Here is a 21,525-nt window from a genome sequence, read left to right as displayed (position 1 = left end):
AGCAATTAAAATGTCTGACTTCATAGCAAGCAAATAAATGCTCCAGTCTTTTCCTAAAGATAGGTTGGGGTTTTTTTGTTGGTAGATACTGAAGTATCAGGATTTACAGCAAAGTATAGCTTTTTCTTTAACATATCTTTCTGCTAAACTGTGGGATAGCCTAGCTGAGTACTTAGGATGCTAAAGATGTATTGTTGAAGACACATTGTTGGCTTCTAATTCTTATAATATTGGGAAATGGGGAATAAAACTTCTTACACAGTAGGTATATATATATTTTTCCTCTCTCCAGCTGCTTCTGTGTGAAAATTGAAACTTGATAAAGCTAACATTAGTTTCCTTGTGGTAGCTAAGACATTTAATTTTGGAATTATCTGATTCTGCTAACTTAAGAGCTGAGGTGTCAGGCAAAGGAAGGATTTTCTACAGTTCTCCACAGAGCTGATTGGTGTAATCACCCTGTTCCTCAGGGTTTTAAAATAGGTTTCAGACTTTCATGTTAACTGTTAATTAAAACAATCTGGATGAGCAGAACAAGGTCTCCTTAGCTAATTTCCAGCCTTGAGTTGACTTAATATTTTCAGGAACTAGTCGGAAAGTGGTGTTGGGGGAGTAATTCTGCTCTGATGGAACATCTCTCCCTGTCAGGAGCTGGTTTATCACTTCAGCATGCTCAGGCTGCTGGAGCTTAGCCAGGGACTTGCACTGTGCCAGGCTGTCAGGCTCTGAGCAGATGTGGACCTTTAGAAATGACTATGACCACAGTAATCCTGATCTGAACTGAGTTTTTCTAACTTGAAAACTTTGCGATAAATTGCTTTATTTTTTTAGAATTACAGTAGTATTAATGTTATAGCCAGTTTTGGAACATGCATGCTCCTGGTACGAGGACTGGAGGAGCTGCAGAGTGCTGGGGCTGGGGGCACATCCCTCCCCAGTCTGGGACTTACCTGGGACCTTTTGGGTGGAGCTTTGTTCAAGCTTCTGACTGCTGCTTGTCTTACAGAGGTGGTGTCGGAAGGGGCAGAGATGAGAAAAGAAGCAACTGGCACAGATGCATTGAAACCAGTGAGTACAGCCAGTGCCCAGGAGGAAACTTCAACAGCTGTTACTCCCCCAACATCCCCAGTGTCTGGGGGTGCCTGGGGTGGTCGGTTTGCATCTGCCGTAGTCAAGGAGGTGAACCCAGAAGTGCTCAGGAGCGGAGTTGCCTGCCTGCCTGGTGAGTTTGGGGAAGGGCAAGGGAGATGAACCTCTGCTTGCAGTGCTGCAGACTGGTGACAGTTCCATTCTTTTCATCCCAAACCTCTCCAGAAGCAACACTTCTTGACTCCTCTAAAGTTTCTGGATGGGAAGGACAGGAAGTAGAACTTCCCTCTCATAAAAGTCACGTTAACTTGCTCCCAGGAGCCTCAAAATGTTAACCAGGCATGCATGAGTCAGAAATGCCAAATCTGCATGCTCATACCAGTAGTTCAAACAGAAGAGTGAGGATGCAGCTAATGATGGGCTGGTGGGCCTGACATCAGACCTGGTCAAAACAATAGGAACTTGATTCACTTGGTAGATAATTAGAGGATAGGAGTATAGAAGATGCTATTTGACAGTGCTTTTGTAAAACCAGTTTTATACTTGGTAATTAGAAGTTTGGTTGATTGAATGCTGCTGCATAGATAGAACAGATTTTTAGAAAACATTTGATTTCATGACACATAGTGTTGAAAGGAAATATCCCAATGAAGTGTGGATGAGCAATGTGTGGGATGAATGATAGTGTAGCTAAATAGCAGATGACAAAACTAGCTATCAAGGGAGGACTTCCCAGAATTGTTCTGGTGAGATCAGTGGTAGGTCAAACATTATTCAGTGTTTACATCTGATGCGGCAGCAAGTATCAAATTGCTGCAGATAAAGCTTCTGGATGGGACAAATATTGGCAGAGTGATATACAAAGCTGAGGCTGTTGGACAGAGCAGCCAGGGTCGGTTGGTGTGCAGGGCCCACACAAGAGGTCTTTGTGTTTAACCAAATATGAAGTAAAGCAGAGGAAGTGAGTTCTACCTCTCCAGTGTGAAGCAGCCTTTTGGCAGCGTCTGCATAAGCCGCCCCTGTGGAGTCGCTTCCTTCCACAGCCAGCGAGGGGGTTGTCCAGTGTGGGGCAGAAAGATGGCTGTGTTCGATCAGCTCAGAAGCCGCAGATGAGTTGAAAATTGGCCAAAGGGCAGAGAAGAGGTCAGGTGGACCTGTGCAGTGTGGAGAAGTTGGGGAGGAGAGCAGAAAGGCAGCACAGGGAATTCCCACTCAGTGCTGGGACTGCAAGACCAATTTTGATGTGTAAAGGAGGGGGGATGACTAGTCAGATTAATAAAGTGATTTTACCTCTGTGTACTTGTTGGTGTTGACTCTCAAATAATTTGGGCTGTTCTGATGCCTTTGTTTATAAAAGGAATTGATGAATATTGGTTCAGAGAAGGGTGACAACCGTTTCTTTTAACTGAACTGGATGTCTCATGGCAAGACACTGGAAGGTGGTTTATCTATTACAAGATGATTCAGAATGACGCGAAAACACCTTTGTGCAGGGAAGGAGGAAAGGGAAATAAAACTTTTCCAGTCTTCTGGAAAAAGGCGAAATGAGAAACCAAATGCAGAACAGAGTCACATTCAAACATGTAACTTTGCCATAGGAGGTTAAACTGTTAAGAACAAATTCCAGAGGAAGATTTCTAATTTTCTGGTCTGCACAGCCAAAAAATTACAGGGTTTGAGAGAGGGCTCTTTAAGAGAAGCTCATAGTCCATGCTATTGTAGAAGCCTGTCTATGCGATCTAATGCTCTAGTTGTTTCCTTTGTCACAGGCTCCTATAAGAATGTACAACTGTTTAACTAGGCAAATGCATTTGAATATGGGCTGAATGGATATGCCCTGGAAAAGCATTGAAGAAAGCAAGGTTTGGGTTTGATGCCACTTCCAAGGGAGTTTTTGTCTAAGGGAGGAATCATGTTTTCTGTAGAAGCAGTATCTGATTTGACTGACATCTCTCACGTGTCTCCTTTTGGATTTCAGCGTGCAATCCTTGCACCCAAGGGAATACACTCACCACTCAGTTACACACTTTATGTTGGATATTGGTAATGATATAATAATTACATTAGAAAGGATACCGTTTATAATGAATAGTGAATCAGAGCTAATTAATAAACTAGTAGCTGATGGAGTTAGGAAGAAATTTTCCTTTCAGGAGGGTTTCACTTCTGCATTCTGCTCTTGAATTATGCTCTTGGTTATGCCACTGTTGGAGACCTAGCCCTGATGGCCGCAGTTGCTTTTTTTGACCTGGTCAGCAGTTCCTGGGCTCCTATATGGAAGTTCAAGGTTTGATCAAGTTCTGGTGATGCCCAGCCTCCCTGATGGACAAAAGATGTTGCTTCAGAGTAATAAATTTTTTACTGAGCCTGGTTATCGAGCCATTTTTCCTGTAATTGAGTGCTTTGTTGTTGTTGTTGTTTTCTGATAATCCCCTTAGCTTATGAAGCAGAGTATATGAATAAGATTTTACTAATTTCTCTCCAGCTCTTTGATTATACAGTGTGCAGAATACCGTATTTCATGAGTAAAAAAACTGCTCTTGAATCACACAATGAAAGATTTTGTCTGTGCTGTTAGCAGAATGCCTGTGCCACCGCTCTGGTCCCTGGGAGGGAGAAGGCCCTGCTTCTAAGTGATGCCCATCTGTGTCTGTGGCCTTTACTCAAGTCACGTCCTAGTGACAGATTGAGATCACACCAGGGCAGTTTTTGGTGCTTGGGGCTGTCCATCTGTATCCATTTTACCTGTCAACTTGCATGCTGGTCCCTGGGATGGGAAGAGAGGTGGTCCAGGGCAGTATCTCCTGTGGTAGCAATAAAGTTCAGAAGAGACAGGAAGACTTGGCTTTCTCCAAGCCTCTGGTTTTGTCTTGTGCTTGGGATTTTTTTTTTTTTCCCCTTTCCTGTCATGCAAATTGTGTGAGAGAAAATGGCTCCTGTTCTTGTGAATTACTTTTCACACAATAGAGGTGTAGTCCCTACTGTTTTCCAAATCACCTTGCTGGTGATGTGCGGGAGGGCAGAGCGCTGGTCGCTTGAACAGACTTGCTCCACGGGCACTGCTTGCTCTGAGTGGCAGAGGCAGCTCTGGGTCTCCAAGGTGGTGTGTCCACCTGCTCTTTACCTCTCTTTTGCACCTGGAGAAGAGGTTGGATGTAATTCCAGAAATGTCGTTTTTACGCCTGAAGCCCAAAGCCAGACTATCATTTAGCTTTGGGAGCTCATAGGGAAGGCTTGGTTCCTTTGTCTTTGGGCTTTTAGAAAGCCGACAGCAGAGAACTGCTGTCATGGCTAAGTGAAGCAAAGGGGTTTCTCCTTCCTCAACATATCACAGCTCAGCTGTGTTGCCCATATTGTGCCTTATCTATTCCTTGGGCCCTGAGCAAGCTCTGAAACTAATGAAAGCCTGGCACCGACTCTGCCCTTGTCAGAGCTGCAGGCAGGCAGGAGTGTGCTCCTGGGCTGTCCGCTCTGCAGCCTCTGAGGAGGAGCTTCGGGCTCCAGTTCAGGACTTTGCTCCAAGGCGGAGATGTCTGGTACCACGCTAGGCTCAGCCTGCAGTGCGTCTGCCCAGTCTAGCAGTGCATCTTGTTCTGCAAACCTGTCTGCATTCTCTTGTCTGACAGCAATGTGAACATTGTAACATAAGCAGAGGTGAGATTATTTGAGTTTATGAGATTCTTGCATTTCTCAAAAGGTTGGGTTATCATTAGCTAACTTCAGCCATATTTTGTGAAGAATGTGTTTGGGTGGAAGACAGCAGTCCGAATTTAACACTACCATGAGAGAAGGACAAGCAGAGCTCAGCTGCTTCCCTCTGGGACAGCGTTTGAGCACCTTGCAAGTGTGCTTATAGCCTCCTGCAGTCTGCAGCACACACTATATCTAGTTCTGGGGAGCATTTCCAGGAAGGTGATGGGGTGGTAGTAGGGGCATAGGAGGCATATGCACCTGAAACAAGGCACCTTTGACTTCCTTGTGTGACTTTTTTCCCCTGCTTTTTTTTTTTTTTTTTTTTTACAGGTACCAGAGATAAATCAGGACGTGCAGTGGCCATAATAACAACAAGGAACACAGTTTGGTTAAACCCTCACTGCAACACCACTGAGCTTGTACGACTTCTGCTGTACTTGCATAGCATCCCAAGGTTTGTGACGCTCTTGGGCTGACAGGGTGGACAGCTGTTGCCATGTCTGCTTCACCTGTCGTGGAGGTGGAAGCTGAGGCAGTGAGTAGAACAGGTTGACTTTATTGGCCTAGGAGCCTGTCCAGACAGTCCTGAAACTGTACAGGTGAGAATCTCCTGCTAGGGTGAACTGGCTGGTATTCATTGAGCACTTCGGCTATCCTGTATGTGCCTTGTGCACATAGTGTGATAGAATTAGGTATGTACTGAATGTTTTCATGCATTGCTGTGAATCCTAGCCATTTTTGCTATCCTTCATTAGCCCAGAAAATGGGATTTGGGAGCTATGATGGGGCAGTCGTGCAGCAGCTTCGTGATACAGTGTTGTGACATGATATTTTAGGGCCAGCCCTCCAAGCCAAAAGGGAAGGAGGATCTGCAAGGGTTGAGAAAATCTGCTGTGATGTCTGGCTGACAATTGTTTTTGGAGTCTGCAAGCTGGAGTTTACTGCAGCTACTCTTCTTTCACTACTACAGACTGTCCCCTGAGCTCATCTCAGGCTCTACTGAAACTTTGTTTCACTTTTAGGTGATTGAACTAGTAAGAAGTAAAGCTCAGGTTCTGTTAGTGAGTTTTTATTTATTTATTTATTTTCCCCTGAAGACTTTAAACCATTGGTAAAGGAAGCAGGCTTAACCCATGAGAAAGCTTCTGCTACTCCTGCTTTGTTTCTTATGCTTCTCCCTTCAAATCTGATTCTGGGCAAGATAGATGTTGAGTCTGATCCAGAATAGCTGTTCTTGTGAAGCACTGTGGCTAAGACCAGGCTTGTCCCTGAATGCAATTAGAAAGGACTGGTTTTCCTGTGTGGATTACCCAGAGCAGGTGTCGGCACCTTTGCTATCAGTGAGATGTATCCTAGAAGCTGGAGAAATGGGAAGTTCAGGTGGAGATACCAGAGGTAAAAACTGAGCAATCCAGGTGGTTGTTTCCATGTGTATATTTTGGTTAGGAGAAGGTAGACCTGTCATTACAGAGCTATAATGTGGCCTCTTTCTCTCTGTCCTTGCAGACCAGAATGTCAGGCTTTGGGTCTAACTGTTCTTGTGGATGCTCGTCGCTGTTCACCGGTTCCTGCTCTCTTCAAGGCATTCAGCACATTGCAGGTGAGCCTTGAGCTTGGGCAAAGCAACACTAGTTGGCTTGCTGTCTTGTCATCTCCATCTGCTGCTTATGTCTCCATCTGCCACCTGGCTTTCATTTGGCTTTGGGAGGTGGGGTTACGCACCCAGCCTTGTTTCAGGACGAAGACCTGGACTTGCCAGACTGCAGACAAAGCAAAAAAACAGAGCGAGTCTGAGTTAGGGGATAACACCCCATCCCCACCCTTCCACATTTGCTTTAGCTCTGTGCTGAGGACAGCCTGTACCCAAGTCTAAATGCTGTCATGAATTATCATGCTTGGAGATGTTGTCTCTGCATGGAGAGGCTGTGTGAAATATGCAGGGATTTTTCCCACCGCAGAGAAGGGAGGAAGAGAGGCCTCTGCCTGCTGTGGAGGGAAAGGAAGGACACGGCTTGTCATGCCAGGTGGAAAAGCACATGCAGCTGTTGATGTGGCTGTTGGTGAATGATTGGAATCGGACATGCTGTAACTCTATATTGCTTCAGGTCAAAGGCTTTCGTATCAGTCACTTGGAAAGCAAGTGGGTTGTGTTCCCCTGCTCCCAGTTAGAAGCTATCTGCTGCTGTTAGAAAGCCAAGGAGATGCTGGGTTGTAGCTATGACTAATCTTGTTTAAGCAGGTGTTCCTTTTAAATCAGAGCTTAGGTCTCTCATGACTCAAACTCTGTGAACTAGAACAGGGCCATATTTTAATGAGGCTGGTGTCTCTGTGGTTTATGTGCTTCAGTGCCACATCTGAGAGTTGGGGCTGAGTCAGAGGTCTGGCCTCCTGCTTCCTGGGCTGGGTGGAGCTGTATCAGTGGCTCATTGTCTGTGGTCAAGGAGTAATCTGGTGCCTTGCTCAGTTCTGCAGAGGTAACAAGCAAGTATTTTCTCTTTTATGCTGTGCCCACCTGGCAGTGGCCTCGCTGAAGCTTTTGAGCATTTCTTTGCCCATGAAATGGACCAAGTTGCATGGTTGTGTCTTAGTGGGATGATTTGGAAATCAGTAACATGTTGAGACTGTGCCCAGTCTCATACAAGCATGGCAGGAATAAAGCCATTCTAACCTTAAGTTTCCTACCCTCTGAAACAAGGGAGGGGGAGGAAGCTTTTTGCAGTGCCTCTATAATATCCTGCTGTGATGGCTGTTTGGCTCTGAGCACCTCATTATCAGGGTGGTGCAACAGTTAACAGGGATTAATGTACTGATGGAGCTGAGTGTGTGCTCCAAGTAACACTGACTGACAGAGGCTGATTACTTTGCGTGTGGTTTTTGATCTTTACTCTGACTGTTCTGCAGACTCTAAACGAGACCTGTTCAGCTAGTGCATCATCTGGTTATGGCACAGGAATAATCCCCTGGCTCCTCTGAGCCTTTTGGAGATCCTTAGCATTTATCTCTCTGATCCCATGGAGGTACTCTCATCTGCTCTGAAACAAGGACAGAGAAATACAGAAAACTGACAATAATTACAGCAAGGCAAGCTAAGCTTTCTAGACTGCAGCAAGGTTTGCTGGCTAGTGGATTCAGCAGAGAAGACCATATGTTGTGCCTCTAAGGTTATTGAACAGATTGTCGCCTTGGACCCCTTTCTGAAATCCCTGACACACGTCCCAGTGTCTTTTACTCTTGACAGACTTTTTCTGGAGCTCATTTATCTGCTGTTCTGCTCTCTACTTGAACAGGATTTTACTTACCTGCCTCTTGTGAAGCCTACTATGATAATGTGGGTGGAATCTGTTAACTGTTGAGATCCAGTGTTGTTTGTTCAATTTTGAAGGGTTGTTTTCCTCTTGACTCAGCAGTGAAGAGCTTCACAGTGGGTGAACGCAGATGGGATGTGTTAAAGCAGAGTCCCTTCCAGCTGCAGTGCTTGGGTCTGTTAACCCTGGGGAACCTCCCTGGGGAGGGAAGACTCATTCTACAGGTTTCTGGGTCAAGATCTGTCAGTCTGAGGAAATACTTCTTCCACTTCTCCAGCTTTCCAGAATGAATTGATGAATAGAATGAAGTGCTCATAGACCACTTTTGGTGCTTGCAGATAGTTTTCCCCACAGCACTGGGAGGCTGTCAGTTGCGCTGCCTACAGCCATTCAGTAAACTGGTGAAAGCTTCTCATCTTCTCTGCCTTGAGGGTGGGGGCATTTGTTTTCTGCAAGATTTTTTTCACCCTTTTTAGAATATGAGTGGCTGGGAAATCCTTTTGTCCCAGCCAGCACTGGGAGCAGACAGAGCAGGGGCATAATAAAGTGCTGCAGCAGAGCTAAATCAGGAAGGAGCAGGAAGAACTCTGGCAGCTCTGTACGGAGGTGAAGGGAAATGTGCAGTGTGTACGTGCTGCAAGAATAGATCATGCTTGTTCCTGTGGGAAGCTGCATAATAATGCTTTGGAGCAAGGATTTCTGCAGAGGTAAATGCTGCTGTGATGTCTGGTCACAGGTTGTCACCAGGAAGCTCCGTGCTGGGGAACGTGTTCAGTAGTGCTGGGCTGATCCCTTGGTCAGTGAGCAGGCAGGACGCAGGCAGTGGAATGTGTGCACTGGCCTCCAGTGAACAGATACCTGTGGGACTTCCCTCTGCCTGAGTCTTCGTGGAGTGAGATTCTTTTGAATTTCATGTATCAGTGCAAACGCTTAATCCTGTAATCTGCTGCATCTGTGTGTTGGATTGGGAAGAGTCTGTTTATGCAGACAAAGATGCAGTAACAGTTAAAAGCAGAAGAGTTCTGTGCAAACCTTTCTGTTCAAGAGATTTATTTGCATGACCTGTTACTGCAGAAGTACAGAGGACCTTGGTCTGACATTAAAGACCAGGGACCTCCTCCTACTCCCTTAGAAGTGGTCACTTTGAGGTGGAATGTGGTATTTGGGGACTGTCCCATCTGCACAGGCATTCCTGGCAGCCTGTGCTTCAAACTGGGCCAGCGGTTTTAAGTCTGGCCATGGGCTTCCATGTGGGTCAGGAAGCCAGAAGACTGTTTGAAACTTCAGTCTGAGAAAGATGGAAGAAAGTATCTAATGCTCTTTTTAAAGAAGAATAAAAGGATGGGTATTTACCCTGGTGCTTTCTGAACTCCTGATGATGCCCCTCTATTCTGCACTGTCCACACTGTGCCTGTTTTGGGAGGTGAAGAGTTCACTTACCTGTGAGAGACTCTGTTTCTTTGCTTCCAGAGAGCTGTTTTTGTGAGCAAAGGTGGTAAGAGATTGTGTGGAAAGCTTCAGGAAGATTTCCTCAAGTAGCATTCTGCTGTTTCCAGCTCTGTCTGTCTCCTGAGACGCTCCTGTAAACTGGTTTGTTCTATTTGGATTGTTCCTTCAGTGCTGGATGAGACTGACTTATCTTCAGCTGTTTAAAGAAAAAAAATATGGTGAAAAAGACTTGATTTCTTTAGAAATATGACTACTTCTTGGACTGGAAAACCCTGACCTTCTCCCCTGACAGCTTTATTTATGAATGACTTTTTCAGTTTCTATTTTCAGGAGTAACAAACAAGTGAGTGTTTTGGCTGTTGTTGTAACCTCGTGTTACACCATCACTACCTTTATCCCTCACTCAGATTGCACATCTCATGACTGTTGGAGTAGAAGAGGCATTGTGAAAGAATAAATTTATTTAGTGCCATGATCTGTCTGGAAATTGTGGCTAGTCTTCATCCTTCAGTACTTTGTAGTAGACAAATTCAGAGCTGCTGATACAGCTGTAATACCTCCCCATCCTCTCCTCAGATGAGCTTCAGTATTTACCTAACACAGACTAATTATGCAGTAAATTATTTTTGGCCTTTTGATCAGTGTTCAGATAACAGTGAAAGTGTGAATAATTTGTTTTGGAGAAGGGGATTTGAGAAGACTTGGAAACCTCTTACTGCGTTGGGAGGCGTTTCAGTTAGGGTTTTTTTCCTGCCTGTTCAAAAGGATCCTATTTTAGGACTAGATGAGAGAAAGGTCTTTTCCTCTGCTCTAGAATCTCTGCTGCCGCTTTCACTTAGAGAATTTGGTCTCCTTCAGTTGGCATTGTTACTTAATTGCTGTATTAGGCCCAGTGTTAGGTGGATCAGCCTCTGCTGGTCCACTTGCCTCTGTACTCTGGCTCTGCTGCTCATGCCAGACATTTAACCCTAAACACTGCTGATACCATTTATTTTAACGGGTTTCCCTTGCTGGCATGGCCTGCTGTGTGGCAGGTTCCTTGTAGCTCAAGCAATACCAGAAAGGATTTGTTGCTTGACAGTTTCCAAGATATTTGCAGAGGCAAAGACCATCTGGGAGACATCTAGATGGGATGGCTTTTATTTAACCATGTGGAACAACAGCTTACATGGCTGTTCTCCTTGCTATCCTGGTCCAGGCATCATGTACACAGTGGGCCCTGTCTCTACGGTCTGGACCTTTCTGCTATGTTTCCCTCTTCCTGCTGTTGCTCTCTGTGCCTGTTTCTCACTTCCCTGTAGAATGCTTCTAAAATTGGTCAACTGCTCCTGGATCACAGAGTTTGAACTACAGCTGCCAGATGTCCCTTGTATTTGGAATTTCTGTTGGTTTAACAGTAGCAACAGGATGCAAGTCCTTGATTGTGAGTTGGCAGTAAGTAAAGATGACATTTTTGGTGCTGTGGGGGGAAAACAAAAACAAAACCACAAACTTCCTTTCAGTTAGAAGTGACCAGGGAAGTTATCAAGAAAAAACTTGGACATTGAACATGGTTCTTTTTTTTTTTTTTTTTCCCCCTGACACATTTCCCTGTGTAGAAGGCAAAGTTTCTGTAGTACAGCCAAGACCTGACCTCTTTCATTGCTTCCTTAAATACTGCAGGACTAGTTCATCTGATGCATACTACCTTAGGGACATAACCTTGGTGCTCTGCAGAATGGCCTTCCCTATACCTGGTGACTGTGTTCCAGGCTTCGTAGACACCTTTGAAGGATAAACTGAAGTCTTGTGTACGAATCTCGTATGGTACCTTCTCCTTAGTGTCCCAGGCGGATCAGTAATGGATTTGCACTCTGTTCTGTTGTAGGACATGGATCCTCATTGTATTCACGGAGTACTGCTTCTGGTTGAAAGAGATCTGACTTTTCGGATGGAGAAGCCACCAGCAGTACAGGTAATGGAACCATTCATCCAGGCGTTCCTAGAGAGCTCTTGATATCCTCTATTGAACTCTCTGAACAGCGAGATCTCTGTCCGTTGGTGTATGTTTATTCTCACATGAAATCTCTGTAGTTATTCTCTGTATTTTATAATTGTGGTCTCTTACAGGTGTGGTATTTATAGGGTCGTAAAGTTTATGCAAGCTGAATATATCTCTGTCATGCTGTGTTTATTCCAGAGTCTGTCAATGACATTTGCACCGTAATTATGTCAGTCTGACAGGGCTCTCAAGACACAGGGGGTTTGTTGAGAACGTGGATAGCTGTATGGAGGAGCCCTGCACAATAAACAGTGACAGAGATGCTTTTCATGTTCTTCTGTTAAGCAGGGGGGAAGTCCTTGGTCAGGAAGAGATCACGTTAGGCTAAATCCTGAGCTCCATCCTTTGAAGGCACTTGTTGCTTTCCTGGATTTTGCATCTCTCATGTTTCCTCTCCTCATAGCTGCTGCTGTCAGTGGCTGAGAAACATCTGCAAGAGGGGGGAGAGGAGACACGTATGTCTGTGAGGCTTCTTTTGCAGCTGAAATGTCTGGCAAGACTAATAGGAGGTGGTAATGGAGGAGGGAAAAATCATCACGATGTCGTTGAACACCCCCACTAGAAGTAGATCTGTCCTTGGTATTCCATAGCTGTATAAGAAATGTAGGTTCTCAGCCACTCTGTGGTGAGTGAATAGAGCACCAGACTGCACCTGGGTCATCTCGTGCTCGAAGACTGTCACAAGCTACAAGACTGAACTGAAATTCTGTGCCTGCTGAAAACCTGTAGACTTCAGAGTGGGACAGGACCTTCCTTCTGGCTCCTGTGGCTGTAGACATTGTGAACAGCATCAGGTTTGCTCCGTGTATGGTGTACTGCTACCCCGAAACACTGAAGAATAACAGAAGCTATTAGTCCATTTCCTCATAGCCCCCGTGTAGAAGAATCTGAAGCGAGAAAGGGGCTGCAGGCGTGTGTGTACAGGGAGAGCTACAGAAGACATTAAGCACATTGAATAAATCTGAAGTGCGTAGGAGGGAGCAGAGCAAAGGCTAAGAAAGGCATGGGCATGCGGGAGGAATTGGAAGCATCATCAGTATTTTGCAAGGAGGTGGAAACTTCAGTGTGTGTGTGGGGGGGCTAAATGTCTGCACCTGAGTTCCTGGTGCCTGAGCTGGCTTCCATGTACCTGCAGGAGCACTTGTCTGTTTTTCTGTGTATAAAACTGCTCTGAGGTCCTACAGACTCACAAGAAGGTGAATTATCTGTATGAGGATCCAGGAAACACTTGGAGCTGCTGTGATGAGAGTTGAGGGCAGGGCAGAGGCTGCTCTGTTTGACTGTTTTTCCAGGAAGTGAGGTGGGGAAACTGGGGGCTGGATTTAAGTGCTCAGACTCTCCAAACAAATGCAAATTAAAGCACAATGTGGGAATGTATGAGGGAGTTGGGAACACATTGAAGGAGTTGCTCTGCTTATACTAGGAGATACTGGCTCTGGAGAAGGCTAACTGTTGCCAGACTCCCATCACAGATGTTCTGCTCGGTGAAACAGCATGTTGTGGCCTGCATTCCCTCAGGGTTCACCCACTAAGCTGTACAGCAAGCTGCTCTAAGACTGGATTGATTTTGTTTGTTTGTTTGTTTGTTTTTGTTCATATTGTACTTATACTGCAGATATACGCTGTGTGCCTTTTTTCTATGCAAGACAGATAAAGAAAAAAAGGATACTGTCATCAGTTAACCTTCCCCTCCTCCTCCAATACCCTAATCCGTATGTGCTTTTATTTCTTCTGTTCCTGTGCAGTTTGAAGTTCTCACCTCCATGAAATCGCTTCATAAGCACATAGACAGCTCACAGCTGCCTCTAGAACTGGATGGGACTTTCCCTTATTGCCACCGGGACTGGTTAAGCTTCCGCATGGTGAGTAAGATGTCTCGTATTCTTTGGTATCTGAGAGAAGAAATGGCAAGGTGCTGGAGTCGAAGCAAGAGGAGACAAGCATTAAAAGATAATGGCTCCTGTAATAGCTATGTATGCAAATGAATCTCTTATCAAAAGAATACTGTTTTCATAAAATGGATGCACACTGTGGCCTATTAGCATAACTGCAGGAACAAAACCTTTTTTTAACTCATCTCTTGAACTGTGTTAATTCAGATTTCACCATATTGTGAAGCGAAGGAAGAAATGAAGTCCTGGTGAACTGTGATATACAGTGGTACTTCTCTTCAGTTATATTCTGAGGTTTAAGGGCAGACAGTTCTTATGTTGATCTCAGGGGAAGGTTTCAATATCGTGGTGTTATTGAACTAACAATCAAGAACTCAAGCATAATAAAAATAGTTAGAGCTTGTTGGTTTTGGAGCGGGTTCCCCAGACCAGGCTAAGAGCTCATTAGTAAAAACTGCAGTCCTGGCAGGAGTGAGACTTGTAAGTTCCTGATAATCAGTTCAGATACTTCTAGGAACATCTTTTTCCTCCTTTAGTTGTAGTCCACTTATTTACCAAAGCTGTCATCAAATTTTAACTCTTTAGAAAGGATCTAAGCTAAAAACACAGAAAAGATTCAGCCCAGGGGGAGCATTGTATTCCTCTTTGAGAGCTAGCCAAGCCAGGCAAGGAAACAAAAGAAACATGCAGATTCCGTTTGAGTCTTGGGCCCGAGATAACAGCAGGAGGCAGTCCCAGCAATCAGTTCCTCTCCCTGTTGTTTGACTGCTTTGAGTATGCCTGGGTACTAGGATCCTGTTTGATTTTTGTGCTTTTATCAAGAAAAGTCTCAAGAGATCTACAGTGAACTGTACTCAGGTGTGGATTAGAACCAGCCTTGTGGAAACGTTTGAGCTGAGCCAGGTTAAGCCTCAGGGGTAGATGGACTGAAACTGCAGCACCTAGACACAGTTTATGAAGAAGGTAGCCCTGGCAGAGGGTGCTGCAAGCACTGATGAGTGCTGCAGCCACCAGTGCAGCACATGCTGATCTGTGGCAGGACTGCAGGTATTGCTGGCTGTGCAGTAGGGTATGTGCAAACTGCCGGAAGTCTGTAAAAGTAGCATCTGTGGTGCCAAAACCCAGCTCTGTATACAGTTGTGCTGTGGAGGGAGCGTAAGTCCTGTGGATCATGTGCTTGCTGAATCTTTAAAAGCTGTTTTGCGACATGATTTGGCACGCTGAGACTAGACAGGATTAAATCTGTGCACAAATTGGCTGTCTTCCTGTTGAGCTCGATTTGCTCACCCTGCTGGATGACAGAACCGTCACCTCTGCTTCCAAAAGATTCCGTGGTCTTTTGGCTGTGATCTCTCTGCCCAGAGTGCTGCATGGCACACAGTGCAGAATTTGAAGCTGGTTAAGATATCCTTGATAATTCTTCTGTGGTGCTGGTGGCAAGCTTCAGCAGTTAGGCTCAGCACATGCCAAATGTTAACTTATCTTTTCCAACTTATTTTAGAACCTCTTTTTTAAACTTGCATCTAAAAGTGCCAGCATGAACCTGTGCCGAGGCAGTAAATGTACAGAAGACTAATCTTGGTGCCTGGGATTTACTTTGAGAATTTGAAGATTATTTGGTCATGAGTGAGCAGAGAGGCTTTTCAAGAGGTTATGGTTTAGTTTTCTGGGGAGAGTTTGAGAAAATCTTGACAGTTCAGGTGCTCTGTCCTTGTAGAAGGATAATCCTTGAAGGAAGGAGCATGATGTCAGGACACTTCTTCTTTGTGTCTTGCATCTTAACATGCAAAACGTTACCAAAAGGAGTTAGTTGGGGTTGCCTGTTTATGGGATGTGCTGTGTGTGGGAATAACCCATGTGTTCAACCCCTTTAGATCTGTAGCGATGTGTCGAACAGCATTTATTTCCTGTCTCCGTGATCTCACCTGCATCCTGCCTGCTAATCTGTCACTGCTGGGGCTGTTCCAGCATTCCAGGGAGGGAGTTCAGTTCAGTAAAGATTCAAACAGATGCTCTTTTTTGTTGTTGTTGTTTTGTTTTGAGCATGGTTATTTTGGAATAGCTGCTTCTCCCTTCTCTGATTTAGGCTTTATATAAGTGACTTCTTAAAAGTACTGTCTCATGAACCTCTGTGGAATGTCAGGGGTTATTTTTTAGTATATTTTTTTTCTTCCCCCCTGCCCTGAAAAGAGGAGCCATTTCATATTTGTCAGTAGTTTAAGGTGCTTAATTGTAGAAGCTTTCTGTTTTCCTAATCTTTAATTTACACTACTTTTAGTATGAAGAGAAATTATTTAATGTAGAGAGATTCCAAGTACTCGTTCTATGTTTTGTTCCTCCAAAATTCATGCACAGTGATTCATCTTAGTGGGAAGTTACAAGAAACACTAATAGTAGAAGAATGTGGGACATAAGTGTACAGACTTTTTTATTATTATTTTTTGTCTCTAAAGTGTTTCCCATAGAAACCATAGGTATGCAAGTTTATAAGGGCTGCATAGAGGTCTCGATGGAGAGCGATGCATCTGAAGCCCCTGATGGGCCTCTCTTTGCTGATTCAGCCTCACCAAATGGTATAATTAAACCCTGGGGTAACGTGTTTGATCCTGTCTTGATTTCTGTACTTTTAACCTTCTGCAAGCTGAAAAGACAGCTTTTCTGTAAACCATGAGACCATAATCTCCACCTTGGTCCTTTCTTCTTGTAGAAGCTGGAACATCTGCTACAAGGATGCCAAGGTGCTTGTGCCTTTCTCCAGGGAGCCATTCATAAAGTGGAATCAGGGAAATTACCAGAAAAAGCTGAGGTGAGTGCGTCCCTCACCTTATGCAGCTGTAGCTTTCAATTTGCAAGCTGTAGTAGCAGGTTATTCCGAGTGCTGTGTGTCACTGTGGAGCTGTCAGGACAGCGGGACTCATAGAAACTAAACTAAATGAAGTGATGGAGGCTCCACTGGGGGTAGAATCTGGTTCTGTGATCCCTCAGCATCACCCCAGAGATCTACTCTTCAGCTGTGCTTGTTGCTGCTGGATGCTTGCTCCAACATTGACGTGCATTCTTGGCAGCTCCACCACTCTGTAGCTGGTACCAGCTTTGGTGTCTCTAGTACTGAGCAGCTGCCTCAGGCTGTGCCACACCTGGTTGGCTTGAATGGCCTGGAATAAAGTTAGGTGACAACACAGATGATGGCTTTCACAAGGCCAAGGCTGTGCTGTGGTTCCAGCTTTGATGCTTCCAAAACAGAAATTTGGAAGTGGGCAAGAGAAGAAAGGTACAAAGGCTGAGCCAGTGTTGTTGCAAACACATTATGTCCCCTGCCCTCAAGAAGCTGCTGTACGCCTGACAGAGTAGGAAATTGCTGCCAACTCTGCATTGTCACAGCAGTAGAACAATGGAAGATACAATGGTGGCTTCTCTGGCCTTCCTGCACATGTATATTTCCATAAACCCTTCATGTGCTTCTCATCCCACAGCTTGGAGCTGTGCAGCTCCAGGCTCTAAGAGCAGTCAGGGCTAGCTGAGAGTGGAAAATGAGGCCAGAAACCTCATTCTTTCTGTGCCTAGCAAATGGAGTATGGACAGTGATAGGAACTGGGTTTCAGTTTTAGCCTGGTGGGGAAAGTATCAGGAGCATCAGGAGAACTCTTGATCACTTTGGACTTGGCAGGCTTGAGAGAAACAGCTGTGGGAACCAACCTCCCTCTTTCCTAGGGTGGACCAAGGTGGTTTGTGTGTGTGTTTTGGGTTGGGTACTGGTTTTTGCCTGTTCCCTCATTCCCTATCAGTTGCAGTAACTCCTCATCTCGCTCTTGTGATCCCTCCAGGGAGCAGCTGTGCTGCTGAGGAATTACAGGCAGTTGATGAAGAACATTCTTGAAGACGCACGGCTGGTCAGGCTGCAGCTGGAGGGTGGAGCGCTCCTGGCCAGGCTGAGGAAGGAGGAGTCTTGTGTCACCCTCACTCACGACTACAGGTGAGCCCCAAGAGTGGGAAGAGATGGAGATGAGCAAAAAGCAAGCCCTGGGAATCTCTATGAGATGACCCATCACTGGTGCAGGCTAGAGAGCAGCTTTGTGTAGCAAGGACTTTGTTGAAAACAGCAAAGGCGAAAAGTGTAATGAATTTTAATCTTATCTTGACTGCTTCTTCTCCAGTCCAGAAACTTGTCTGGGTGGATTCAATTAAACGGTTTAAAGTTCTTTTTCCAAGCCAGATCAGACTTATCTTCTGTATTGGAGAGAGGGCTGATGTTCTGTGCGCCTCTAAAACACAAGTCTGTCTTGATGATACTAATGATGAATGTTTAGGTCCAAGGCATTATCACTGTATGACTTACCAAGGCACTCCTTATGCAAGGGCATTTCCAAGGACCATAACTGTGAGGAATGCTTTCTGACTGAAGCGAGCTCTGATCTTTTCATACATTGGTATGGTTTGCACAAACAAATATCCACTGCGCATTTGCAGAATCAGTATGAGAAGCAGGGACTGAGAGAGGCCATCTGTTTGAAATCCCCAGGGCATTGCACAACTACTGTTTGTACTGTTAAAACACCTGAAGCCTATCAGCGTGTGAAGGCCTCTGTGCTATGCGCTGTGCAAACAGCAAGTCAGAAAGGGCAGCCCCTGCACCCTGGAGCTTCCAGCCCAAGTATGAGATAAATGCTAGCATGTGGGTGCAGACGAGGGTGTAGCGGATGGCAGGGCGGCGTGGAACAGCTCCGCGCATCCGCAGCCTTGTGCTCTAGTTAAACTCTCTGTTGCCATCACAAGCTGGGAGGTTTTAAGGGAGGGAACGGAGAGAAGATAACAAAATAGCTTGCAGGGAATCTCACCCAAACACTGGGAAAAGAACAACATTTCTCTTTGAAAATTCAGCCAGTGGATGATAGTGCAAGTTGCTACCTGTCGCTGGGAGATTGGGGTATGGGGGTCAGCATTTTGGTGCAGAGTGAGAGGGGACTGTGGGGATAGGTGTAACCATTTCTTTACCGTGCTTGCTGTGACTCCTGTCAGCAGCTCTGGCAGGCCATGCAGAGACAATTTCCTTGCTGAACTGGTAGAGTACTCGTGATGCACTTTTGGGTAGAATTAGTACGGTATTGCCTGTTCATTTTGACATGATGTGAGGAGCACAGATGATGTGGGTGGCTATGTTTTGGTTTGGTTTTTTATCTTAAGCAACACACAGCAACTTTAGAATCTTGGGAGAATGTGTGTGCTTTTTATGTTTGTTTTTGTTTTGTTTTTAAGCTAAGCATATGTTCTTGTGCAGGGAAATGATCAACTCTGAAATCTGATCTGACAGAGGCCCTAAGGACAATTTACTGCTTTGATTACCTTAGCAAGGGCAGGGATGGGGGATACACACATAATTCTTTGATTGCGCAGTGTTTGAGTGCATGCTGAGACTGTGTAGCATGTTCTCTGTTAAATTCAGGTTATTTATTCCCTGCTAGTATGAATGGAGAGTGTATGCAACAGGTCAAATATATGTGGCGCTCTCTAGCCTGAGGAGTGTAAATGAATATAGTGGGAGAAAGTTAGTCCTCTTGTAGCCTGTGATGCAGTTCCAGAAGCTAAAATACATGTATTGAGGAAATGCCCGCTTGTCATGTAACTTGGGGCAGAGGACTAAAGAAACTCTTCCCTGTTCCAGAATCCTTTTAAATGGGGAAAAAGCTCTACCGCTTGGCCAGAGAACTTCGTTTAAGGCACTATTGGTTTTAGATCCTCCATGGTTCTGTATTTGCTCCTTCTCTCCAAACTGGCGTGCAAATATTAAAGGTTCTGAGTTGTGCTAACCCTGTAAAGGCTCCTGTGGTTATGATTTTTCAAAGGCTTCTTTAACTAGTAGGATCAAATTAGGATAGGGACAAAATATTGTAGCTGGCCTACTGAGCTAGCATGGAATGGCTATTGATGTATGTGGGTCCAGTATTAGATTTCTGGCGACATGTGAAAGTCGAACAGGATTGGTTGTGCCCCAGGGCCTGTTGTATTGCTTTTCTGAACTTGGAATTGTAAAATTTTGATCAATGCTTAACGGTGTTTCATTTCACACTCGCTTCCCCAATACCTGAAATCAAATTACTTACAAAAGCAAGTCAAGTGGTTTTATTCTTCTGAGCCACCTTTTGGCTCTTCTGTTAATTACATGTCCTATTGTTTTAATTTTTTTCTTCTCTCTTGTGCAAGAGCCTGATCAAGCAGAGGGTCATGACTGCAAATACTGTTTAGGCAGAAGTTGTGAGGCCAGCTGTGAACAGATAACTGCCAAAATGTGCAAGAGTTGCACATAAGTAGAGGCAAAAATCGTAAGTGCGCAAGTTTTCTGGACTCTTAGTTCCTGTTAGTTAAAACATGCCAACCAGAACTGCAGAGCTAAAGGTAAAAACAGTGATTTTTCTTTAAAGGCACAAAGAGGACAAGCCCAGCTGCACCATCACCTTGGGATTAAACAAACAAGAGATTGACTTGCTTCTTTGCAGAGGACGTGTTTTGCCAATCTCATGGCTTACTTCCTTGCTAGTTTGTGGCTTCACATGGCAAAAAGAATACCAGGAGGTGGTAAGAATAGAGATGGACAAACCCATCTGAAAACGCTTGACTGCTGGTTAGACACAGTATGCTAAAACAGGCGAGGCAGCAGGCTTGTGCTCTGAGCAGTCAGATGTTATCTGCCAAATACCTTTCTGGAGCACATAGCAAACAAGACTTGCTTTAGCCTTTCTTTAGTAATGAAACTCTTCCCTTGGGGTTGCTTTTGGCATGTTTCCCTGCTCTGGCCTCCTGGGGAGCTGAGATACCCTTTGGGGCATTTCAGGACACAGCGCAGTGGGATCTCATTACTACTCAGGTCTGAGCCAGTCTTCGTGAGGATTTGCTAAGCCAGTGACGGTTCCTTTCCTGCAGAAATTGAACTCATCCCATCAGAGATGTGGTCACGAAGGAGAGATGAGTTGTGGGACATCCGTTTGTTTCTCTGACAGATCTTTAAGTGCCTTCGGGAGTCCCTCCTGGATGTTCCCATCCTGAGAGATGCTGTAGCACTACAGCAGTGCCTTTGACCGGTAACTCTACTTGCTATCTGCTCCCAATGTGAGCTGACCAAGAGTTTCCATACTCCTTTCTCCACCAAGTACCACTGTAAAAGATAGCCTTGCCTATCCTGCTGCTTATCCACAAAGGGAAAAAAAATACTTCTCCAAGCAGTCTTTCTGGATCTCAGCCTTTTCCTGGTTTAGAAATGAGGATCTCTGTTACCAGAATACTGATCCTGCCAGCAGCCCACCACAGGAATTGGCTAAGGGGGTGTCGTGTGCTTGGCTGGTGCCACACTGCTCTCCCACCTCCGGGAAGACCAGGCTGAATTTGGCCTAGAGTTGGCATGGGTGTGGTACTGACAAGCCAGTGTCTTTGTGGCATCTTTAAGTGCTGTCATGATAGCTTCAGCACAAGCTGGTCACCTAAAGATGCAGGTGCACTGCTGAAGGCGGCATTGCCACTTATTCATTGGTGGTGGAGCTGGCTGGCTCTAAAGTCAGCACATTCGCCATCACACCATCTGCTGCGCTGAAAGCTCAGTGCTGCTCCGGGTCTGTTAGCTGAACACTTCCAGGTTTTGCTGTCCCAGCCTTTCTGGGGATTGAAATGCAGAGATATTAGCCTAGCTGAAGTTCCTATTGGGAAGTGTGGACAAATGCCATGGAGATACCCATCTCTGCACTGCTATTGATACTTATTTTTATGTGTTTGAACAGGAAGTGTTTAATAAACACCATCTTTTTAATAGTTTACATAGAATTGGCTAGCAGGTGCATCTTTGGCTTCTGGATATCTAGTGTATTGATCAACCAACCTGTGGCTTGCAGGCAACTCAGCCAGTTGTGGAATGTGGATTAATGCATTGCTTATTTTGTGGTTGATTTTGAAGACTTCTCCAGGCTTATGATGGAAGTGGCAGAGAAGCTGCCAGAAGCCAGGTAGTGAGGCAGTTGCATGGGGCTGGGCAGCAAGGCAGGGAGACTTTTAACCTGGTCTTTAGCCAGACATT

General features: G+C 45.1%; 1 protein-coding gene across 8 annotated transcripts in view; it reads left to right on the top strand.

The window, feature by feature from the left end:
* Positions 1 to 21,525, top strand: part of PLEKHG4 (pleckstrin homology and RhoGEF domain containing G4) — a 90,868-nt gene that overhangs the window by 29,375 nt on the left and 39,968 nt on the right. For 7 of the 8 annotated variants that reach the window (XR_010606627.1, XM_065640675.1, XM_065640673.1 and 4 more), the window contains exons 4-10: positions 1,007 to 1,222; positions 5,113 to 5,236; positions 6,289 to 6,382; positions 11,404 to 11,490; positions 13,323 to 13,439; positions 16,177 to 16,275; positions 17,294 to 17,442. Coding sequence is in view for 7 of the 8 variants with exons in the window: in XM_065640675.1 (XP_065496747.1) it covers positions 1,007 to 1,222; positions 5,113 to 5,236; positions 6,289 to 6,382; positions 11,404 to 11,490; positions 13,323 to 13,439; positions 16,177 to 16,275; positions 17,294 to 17,442 (886 nt within the window). In the remaining variant the exon portion in view is untranslated. Of the gene's footprint in view, positions 1 to 1,006; positions 1,223 to 5,112; positions 5,237 to 6,288; positions 6,383 to 10,867; positions 10,960 to 11,403; positions 11,491 to 13,322; positions 13,440 to 16,176; positions 16,276 to 17,293; positions 17,443 to 21,525 lie in introns of those variants that run through there. The other variant, XM_065640679.1, reaches the window with a different exon arrangement.

The sequence above is a fragment of the Caloenas nicobarica genome, chromosome 9 (genome assembly GCF_036013445.1).
Source record: "Caloenas nicobarica isolate bCalNic1 chromosome 9, bCalNic1.hap1, whole genome shotgun sequence".
NCBI classification, from domain to species: domain Eukaryota; kingdom Metazoa; phylum Chordata; class Aves; order Columbiformes; family Columbidae; genus Caloenas; species Caloenas nicobarica.
Note: the sequence above shows the minus strand (reverse complement) of the source record. Positions and strands in the feature narration are given on the sequence as shown.